The 9,550-nt window shown below is 50.6% G+C and overlaps 1 protein-coding gene across 1 annotated transcript in view; it reads left to right on the top strand.

Moving 5' to 3' along the window:
* IGF1R (insulin like growth factor 1 receptor) overlaps positions 1 to 9,550 on the top strand; it is a 244,071-nt gene that overhangs the window by 205,527 nt on the left and 28,994 nt on the right. Inside the window, exons 11-14 of the mRNA XM_077762414.1 lie at positions 208 to 491; positions 1,974 to 2,110; positions 2,802 to 2,961; positions 8,833 to 8,935. Coding sequence (XP_077618540.1) covers positions 208 to 491; positions 1,974 to 2,110; positions 2,802 to 2,961; positions 8,833 to 8,935 — 684 coding nt within the window. The remainder of the gene's footprint in view (positions 1 to 207; positions 492 to 1,973; positions 2,111 to 2,801; positions 2,962 to 8,832; positions 8,936 to 9,550) is intronic.

The raw sequence follows: 9,550 nt of genomic DNA, 5'->3' as shown, positions 1-9,550 counted from the left end.
TCCTGAGGTTTGCAGAGTCAAGGAAGCAAAATAAATAACGAAGGAGGAAATCCCCGTATTATTCGTTGGTTCTCATCCAAAGGGGCTGAATAGTTCCTTTGATCCAAAGTTGAGATTTTTCTTTTCTTTCCGTTACTCTAACCCAAGTCGTAGAAGGGACCAAAGAGGCAGAAGCACTTAGGAGCCAAGTTTCTCTCTTCCCGACAGACCTGAAAGGAAGCGGAGAGATGTCACGCAGGTCACCAACACCACCATGTCCAGCCGGAACAGGAACGCCACGGTGGCCGACACCTATAATGTCACAGACCCGGAGGAGCTTGAGACAGAATACCCTTTCTTTGAGAGCAGAGTGGACAACAAGGAGAGAACCGTGATCTCTAACCTCCGGCCTTTCACCTTGTACCGCATTGACATCCACAGCTGTAACCACGAGGCTGAAAAGCTGGGCTGCAGCGCCTCCAACTTCGTCTTTGCAAGAACCATGCCTGCAGGTACGGTGTGATCCAGCTCGCCCCACTCCTGGCCCACTCACAGCCCCGGGGTATGAGGCTTGTGTTTTATGGACACAGAGTCTGACACCCAGGGCGGTGACCCTTAGTCTCCATCCTGCTCATTAAAGAACAGGGGTCACGTGTAGGCAGCGTGGTAGACCAGCAGCCCAGGGAAGGGAGTCCACTCCTAACGACATCACTTCCATCTCAGTCTCTCTGTACAAAGTACTCAGGAACAAGGAGCGCCCTTCAGGGCCAACTCTCCTCCCTGTTGGTGCCTTGTACATTCCCATGACCCTTTTCCCTATCTGTGCACACGGAAATTTGCCCGGTCCCTCCTGAGTTCTCAGGTCCAGTGGAATCCATTAACTGCCTTGACTCAGAGTGACTGTCACGTCTCAAGGTCAACTGCCTGAGTCACCTTTGGTCCTCCTATTTGGTCCTTTAGGTTCCCCCTGGAGGTTAGAAGCTGCCTGTTACTCAGACTGCCATCCATCTTTAAGCATAGGGGGCACCTGGGTGGGTCATTCAGTCATGCATCTGACTCTTGACGTTGGCTCAGGTCTTGATCTCACGACTCATGGGATTGAGCCCCGTGTTGGGCTCTGCATTGACAGCGCAGAGCCTGCTTGGGATTCTCTCTCTCGCTCTCTCTCTCTCTCTCTCTCTCTCTCTCTGCATCTCTCTCTTATCCTCTCTCTCTCAAAATAAATAAATACAATTCTTTAAAAAAGAGAGGTGAACTGCCCAGTCCACTTTCCTGCTAGGACAGCAGGTAGTAGGAGCCCAGAAGTACCAGCATCTGGCAGGGGCCCCTCCGGGACACAGTCCTGCGGCCGACATGCAGCACGTCTTGAGGTGGCGGTCAGCTTCCCTGGCCTCAGTTTCCCCACCCTTCCAGGACAGCCTTCCCCAGCTGGAACTTCCAGTGACTTTGGCTCACCACTTGGCTTACTGCTTTACGCAAAAGCAAGAGAGCAAGTGCCCAGCCCTTGCTGGCGGCCAGAGGAGGCGTCGATGGCGGCCGTGAGGGCTGGCTGTCAGCACCGCCTCCCAGCGCCTCCTCAACAGGCCTGGCTTGCAGGCATCCCTCATGCCCGCATCACAAAGATACGTTTGCCGTGTGCAGATGCAGACTTGGAGGGATCTGCCACCGCCTCTGTTCACAAGGCGCCTCTTCGATGCTGCTTCTGGTGGCAGCACTGCACAGTCTCCTTTCCCCAGTGGGAGCGGCTTTTTTGTTGGGGGAGGGGGGTCTGATGGGAGGGAGGGACTGTGGCATCCTGAGCCTCACAGGTCATTAGATTGCCCAGTGACCACCCCCTTGGGAGGAGCCTGTGTGGTCACCGCCCTCAGCCCTGCAGGCACTGACTGGGGGGAGGGGATTCCTAGGTTAGCCTCCCCCACCCCCCAACCACACCCCCTTGCCCCACCAAGGGGGACCCGAATCCAACTTTCTCACTCGTTTAAATTGTTGCGCAGAAGGAGCAGATGACATTCCTGGGCCGGTGACCTGGGAGTCAAGGCCTGAAAACTCCATCTTTTTAAAGTGGCCAGAACCTGAGAATCCCAATGGACTGATTCTCATGTATGAGATAAAATACGGATCACAAATTGAGGTAAGTGCAAGGAGGAGGTCCCCAGGGGTGCTCCCGTTCAAGCCCACGGCACAGGTCCTCTCCTGGTTAGCAGAGGACTTAAACTCATAACCCGAGGAGACAAGTCAGCTAGAGCACTCAGAATATTCCAGGGAGTGGGCACCTTCTCGCCCTTAAGAAACTATTCTGGGGGCGCCTGGGTGGCTCAGTCAGTTGAGCGTCTGACTTCGGCCCCGGTCATGATCTCACAGTTCGTGAGTTTGAGCCCCACGTCAGGCTCTGTGCTGACAACTCAGAGCCTGGAGCCTGCTTCAGATTCTGTCTCTCCCTCTCTCTCTACCTGCCCCCCATTTGCAATGTCTCTCTTTCTGTCTGTCTCTCTCAAAAATAAACATTTAAAAAAGAAAGAAAGAAAGAAAGAAACAATTCCATTGCAGAAAGTGATCTTCCGCACAGACTAGATTGGTCTTAGTAACTCTTAAATCTTTCTGCAGCTCTTTTTGATTACAAAAAAAAAAAAAAAAAAGTTGGTTTAGAACTTGGGTGTGTGTACGGTTACTGGAAGAGGGCCATTCAGCACTGGGTCTCTTCCCAGTTACTGCAGATCGGGATCGCTGTGAGGTGGGACGGGACGTGCGAGACGGGGCAGCAGGAGGCGCCCGTGTCTCCCGTGCGGGTGCGGGACTGCCACTTAGCGTTCTGTCTCCCCCAGGACCAGCGGGAATGTGTGTCCAGACAGGAGTACCGGAAGTACGGCGGCGCCAGGCTGAACCGGCTCAACCCAGGGAACTACACGGCCCGGATCCAGGCCACCTCTCTCTCTGGGAACGGGTCGTGGACGGATCCCGTGTTCTTCTACGTCCCCGCCAAGAGTAAGTAAGGCTGTGGAGGGAGCAGGCTGGGCCGGGCCTGGGGACGCCTGGGCTGGCGGGCTCCCCGCCTTTCGGATTCCCCGTTGGAAGCGCGTTGGGCAGATCTCAGGTCACGCTTCTGGCCACCCCTTACTTGGGAGCTGGAGCGGGGCTGCTGCCGCTGTTTGGACTTCCTGCCTCGTTTGCGGGGCCGGGAGAGGGTCTGAGCCCCTTTCCAGGGAGGTCTTTGGAGGGGCCTTTGCTTTCAACTTGTTTAACCTCCAAAGCATTTTTACAAAGCGCTGAATTGACCGTTCCACCCCTTGTCCAATTAGGGCTGCTAGTTAGGGCACAGATTCGGGGCTTAGAATCGTGAAGGGTGACAGAAATCTGGGGGCTTCCGGTCCAGCCTGTTCCAGGAGAGGAGTCCTCGGGGTGGCCCCGCAGGCCCTGTCCCCTCCCCTGCATGCCGGTAAAGTACAGGCGCACTTGGGAAGCACGAACACACGCAGAAAGCACCCGGTGCTCGTCGGCTGGCGCCGAGACTGGGCCTTGCTGTGATTTTATGCTCAAGCCGCTGACAGGACAGAATTCCCAGAAGGCCGTTCTAGGCAAGGATTTCAGATTTTAAAACCAAGTTTTGGAAAATGTACAGGTACGCCACGGGCACTGTGCTTCCGTGGCCAAGAAAATACGGTATTTTCTTTGGGGGCATAAATATCCCTTATCACTTCCATACTGAGTTTCTATTTCTTATTAGGAACCTAGTTTTTTTTTTAATTATTTCATGTTCAGATAATGGGATCAAATTTGGCCTAACACCGTTCCTTGCTGCCCGCCGTGGAAGGGCAGACCCACCTTGCTTACTGATGCTGCTCTGGGGTCTGGTGGAGGGTCGCCATGTCCCTGGTCCCTCCCAGTCTCCACCTATGTGCTGCTCTGATCTGTTGTCTGAGGTTTTTATTTTAATTTTTAAAAATGTTTAATGTTTATTTGTTTTTGAGAGAGATAGAGTGCAAGCAGGGGAGAGGCAGAGAGAGAGGGAAACGCAGAATCTGAAACAGGCTCCAGGCTCTGAGCTGTCAGCACAGAGCCAGATGCGGGGCTCGAACTCACAAACCATGAGATCATGACCTGAGCTGAAGTCAGACACCAAACTGACTGAGCCACCCAGGCGCCCCGAGTTTTTTGTTTTTTGTTTTGTTTTTTTTTGTTTTTATTTCTGAGAGAGAGAGCATGAGCAGAGGAGGGTCAGAGAGAGAGGAAGACACAGAATCTGAAGTAGGCTCCAGGCTCTGAGCTAGCTGTTGGCACAGAGCCTGATACGGGGCTCGAACCCACGAACCGTGAGATCATGACCTGAGCCGAAGTCGGATGCTTAACCGAGTGAGCCACCCAGGCGCCCCATCCCCAAGTTTTTAAATTCAGAGCTTCAACCAACCCAGCAGTCTACCTGGTTAGTGCCTAGTAGCCAAAGACAGGTATTTGAAAATCCTAATAGTATAGATAGCAGAAGAAGGATGGAGTGAATAGAATTGCAGACCTCGAGGTAGCATTTTTATGAGCCTGGCACTGTGCCTGAGTTCAAGTTTTAGGGGTCAACCAATAGCTGAGGCAGGTTATTCCATGAATAAAAATAGTCTGAATTCTCCACAGGGTCCGCTTACCCTGCTCTTACCGGTGACCCCGTGCCACCCAGGCCAGTGCCCAAACCTTCACGACAGTCCTCTCTGGAGGACTATCTTCCTCTCCCCTCTCCTCTCCTCTCCACATCCATCCCTTTGGAACAGAGCCTCGGTTTAAGGGTCGGCTGAGCATCAGGCTGCATGCAGCCTTTGAAACAGCAGCCTTGGCTTATCTTCAGAGAGGCCCGGGACTAAAATACAACTTTGTGTATATAAACCACATCTTCTTTATCCATTCACCCATCGATGGACATTTGGGCTCTTTTCATACTTTGGCTCTTGTCGATAGCGCTGCCATAAACATCGGGGTGCATGTATACAACGGAGTATTATTCAGCAGTCTAAAAGAATGAAATCTTGCCATTCGCAACTACGTGGATGGAACTGGAGGGTATTATGCTAAGCGAAATTACTCAGTTGGAGAAAGACAAGTGTCATATGACTTCACTCATATGAGGAATTTATGATACAAAACAGATGAACATAAGGAAAGGGAAGCAAAAATCATATACAAACAGGGAGGGAACAAAACATAAGAGACTCTTAAATACAGAGAACAAACAGAGAGTTACTGGAGGGGTTGTGGGAGGGGGGAGGGGCTAAATGGGGGAGAGGCCTTAAGGAATCTACTCCTGAAATCAGTGTTGCCCTCCATGATAACTAACTTGGATGTAAATTTAAAAAATTAATTTAAAAATTTTTAAAAGAGAGAGCAAGGCCCTCTCTGCCATGGCGCCCCATCTTTAACCCCGTGAGTGCCGGGTCCCCACTGGAAACGCAGGAGCCCCTCTGGTGGACTCTTCCAGCAGCAGTTGACATCCGCTGTGGGAGAATTAAGTCTGCATGTCTGCTTTGCTGCTGGGAGCTTTGTCCTTCTGTCAGACAAGACTCTCCTGCCCCAGTGCAGTCTCTCCTCTTCTCGCTTAACCCTCAGGGGAGCTGGAAGCTTGCAGGGCTTTCTGGTAACTTGCCGTCCTTTGAGGAGCCCTTCGTGTGCTTGAATACTAGTAAATTACTCACCAGACTTTTCTTCTCCAGCCTAAATCGTCTCCGGTCTTATGGCCCTTCCTCGTAGCCCCAGTCACAGAGACCAATTTTCTAGCCATCAAATCATTTTGTTCTTCTCTGGCTGTGTTCCAGTTTGTCCGTATCCCCATTGAAATGTGAAACTTGGACAGAACACGGCACAGCCTGGCCCGCAGTGTTAGTGATACGAATATAAGAAAGAGTCCTCGGGAGGAAAAACTAAAACTCTTCTGGCTTCCCAAAGGCAGTGATAACTTGAGAGTATTTTCAAGAACTAGGAAATGCTGGAGACTGCATCCATTTCTGAGAGCTACCTGATAAAAAGTGTCTTTAATTTTTTTAATTTTTTTCTTTTAGAGCATGAGTGGGGGAAGAGGAGCAGCCAGAGAGAGAGAGAGAGAGAGAGAGAGAGAGAGAATCTTAAGCAGGCTCCATGCTCCATGCAGAGCCTGACATCAGGCTCAATCCCAGGACCCTGGGATCATGAGCTAAAATCATGAGTTGGAGGTTCAACAAACTGATTCACCCAGGTACCCCAAAATGCCTTTGGTTTTAAAATCTAAAATAGCTAGAGGCTCCTGGGTGGCTCAGTTGGTTAAGCATCCAACTTCAGCTCAGGTCATGATCTAATGGTTCATGAGTTTGAGCCCCACTTTGGGCTCTGTGCTGACAGCTCAGAGCCTGGAGCCTGCTTCGGATTCTGTGTCTCCCTCTCTCTCTGCCCCTCTCTGGCTTGCACTCGCTCTCTCTGTCTCTGTCTCTGTCTCTCTCAAAAATAAACAATAAAAATTTTTTAATAAAAGTAAAAGTTAAAATAGCTGGAAGAATCCTTAAAGAGTAATAACTATAATGACGATGATTTTTAGTGGCAAAATGCTTGCTGGTGTGTGACTTACAATAGATGGTCCCAGTAAGTGCCATCATTTCCACATAGGCCTCTCCACGTGGGCATCCGAGTACCTCAGATTCCTCGTGCACAAAACCAAAATCACAATTGCTCCCCTCACAGCATCTCCGTGTCCTTTGTTCCCCGGGTCAGTTAGCGGCACCATAACCCCCGCCCCACCCAAGCCCGGAACCTCACCGCCGTCCCCACCTTGCTTTCTCCCAGCTGTCCGTTTCTCACTCAACCCCCAGTCACCTTGATCGTGCCTCTTCTGTGCCACCCCTCCAGGTGCTTGCTTTCAGGGCAGCTACGAGCTGTGGGTACAGGAAGCCTGGGTCCCCATCCCAGGACCGTGGCTTACCCCGGCTGCCCGTGTGACCCTGGGGAGTCCCGTTCACCCCTGTGAGTCTTCTTTTATGGAAAAGGACCAGCAGTCTCTTCGTGAGGTCTGGGCTGCATAATGCAGCACAAACTGAGGTCCCCTCCCCCCACCCCTGCAGGCTGGCCTCACACACAGCCACCCCTCCAGACACACATCTGATCAGAGCGGAGCCTGGGCGCTCACACCACCTGCCTTTTGTCTGCAGAATGGGGTTCAAACTAAGCAGTTTGAACAGGCCCCTTGGGAGCCAGTCTCCTCTGCACTGGGAAGTCTCCCCCGGCTCCCTTCTTGCCTCTCCCTTCCCCTCCGCATCTGCGCAGTGTGTGCAGCCCATTTTTTTCCCATTGTTGTGCTACCTGTGGACACACTCATTTCCCACATCCGGGAGAATCTTCCAGGGTGTGCATCCGTGTCCCTGGCATCCAGCCTGGCCCCTGTCATAAAGGTGCTGGGGACAATGGGGAGCAGGTGTTCCGGTCAGGCTTGTGACTAGACCCTAATGTTTGGGGAGTATTCAGAGCAACTTGGGCAAGGGGTGCCATCCAGTTGTGTGGTTTTTTTTAATTGTCTGTGAAAGCCTCTTAAGAGATAAAGGTCAGGGGCACCCAGGTGGCTCAGTCAAGTGTCCGACTCTTGATTTCAGCCCAGGTCATGATCTCGTGATTCGTGGGAGTCAGCCCCAAATTGGGCTCTGTGCTGACAGTGAGGAGCCTGCTTGGGATTCTCTCTCTCCCTCTCTCTCTACCCCTCCCCTGCTCACCTGCACACACTTTCTCTGTCTTTCTCTCAAATAAACATTTGAAAAAATTATCTTGAAGAAAAGGGGAGTACCTGGGTGGCTTAGTTGGTTAAGTGTCTGACTTCAGCTCAGGTCATGATCTCACTAGTCGTGGATTCGAGCCCCGTATCAGGCTCCGTGCTGTCAGCTCAGAGCCTGGAGCCTGCTCTGGATTCTGTCTTTTCTCTCTGCCCCTCCCTGGCTCACATTCTCTCTCTCTCTCTCTCTCAAAAATAAATAAACATTTAAAAAATCCTTCCCAAATAAAAACAAGGGTCAGTACAACCTGAGCACTGTTTTATGTACTAAATGAATCTATTCATTTTATTTTAGCAAACTTCTATATGTATATGTTTGGGGCGCCTGGGCGGCTCAGTCAGTTAAGTGTTCTACTTCGGCTCAGGTCATGATCTCACAGTTTGTGGGTTCGAGCCCAACATTGGGCTCTGTACTAACTGCTAAGTCAGAGCCTGGGACCTGCTTCAGATTCTGTGTCTCCCTCTCTCTCTGACCCTCCTCTGCTCATACTGTTTCTCTCTCTCTCTCTCTCTCAGTGAGAGAACCTGAAAGCAATTCATTGCCCTGAAAGCAATAAATAAAAACATTAAAAAAATATATATGTTAACAGTCATTAAACTGCATACAAATATTATTTCACTCGATCCCACCATTTGAACTATTATTTCAGAATAAACTACTTTTAAAAAAATATTTACTTATTTTTGATAGATAGCACATGAGTTGGGGAAGGGCAGAGAGGGAGGGGGACAGAACTGAAGCCAGCTCTGAGCTGTCAGCACAGAGCCCACTGTGGAGCTCAAACTCAGAAACTAGGTGATCATGACCTGAGCCAAAGTCAGATGCTTAGGCAATTAAGCCACCCAGGCGCCCCTTGTACTTTAAAAATGAGTATACTCCTCACTACACCCTTATTTTATCTTCTTTTTTTTCCAAATAACTCAGGGTTTTTGCTGTGTCCTATCCAATACTGTCTACCTTCAGAACTCCTAGTTTGGGCAGTAAGGGAATTTTCAGGGATTTTTTTTTTTTTCACATTTCCAGCTTAAAAAAAACAACAGCTAAGGGCCAGCTTGTTCACCTGGTAATCTTTTATCATTTCCCTTGTCTTTGGCAGTAACATATGAAAATTTCATCCACCTGATCATCGCCCTGCCCGTCGCCGTCCTGTTGATAGTGGGGGGACTGGTCATCATGTTGTACGTCTTCCACAGAAAAAGGTGAGAGACTCCAGGAAAAGCTGGAGTCTTTTTGTGGCTGCATGATCTGACGGTCTGAACCTGAGTTCAGGCACACGTTTGGAGGATTTTGAGGGAATATCACATGGGTTGGGAAACCTGATTCTCCAATCACGTTGGAAAAGGGAACATTTTCTAAGGAGTCAACGACGTCAGGAAATGTATCTCTCGGGCCAGTAGGGTTTGTCCGCTTGCTGGTTGCTCCTGCAGATACCGCTGCTTATGCAGAGATTTTCCAAACACAGTATCCCAGCCTCTTCTATCCAGTAGGACTTCAATTTCCGATGAAGGAAAGAAACAATTCTTTTCTCCCCCCGCCCTAATTTTTGGGAAAGCGAAAAGTTGGGGAGGCCAGAGAGAGGAGGGGAGACAGAGGATCTGAAGCGGCCCCTATGGTGACAGCACAGAGCCAGAGATGGGGCTCGAACTCATGGACCATGAGATCATGACCGGAGCCAAAGTTGGATGCCCAGTCGACCGAGCCATCCAGGTGCTCCAAGAAACAAATGTTTCTTACAGGGCTTTCATCCCAGGCCGCTGCGGAAGCCCAGAGCCTTGTTAGTAGATGTCTTCGGCCCCGGGCCAGATCGGGGAGTA

Source organism: Crocuta crocuta, unplaced genomic scaffold (genome assembly GCF_008692635.1).
Source record: "Crocuta crocuta isolate KB4526 unplaced genomic scaffold, BGI_CrCroc_1.0 scaffold93, whole genome shotgun sequence".
Classification (NCBI taxonomy): Eukaryota; Metazoa; Chordata; class Mammalia; order Carnivora; family Hyaenidae; genus Crocuta; species Crocuta crocuta.
Note: the sequence above shows the minus strand (reverse complement) of the source record. Positions and strands in the feature narration are given on the sequence as shown.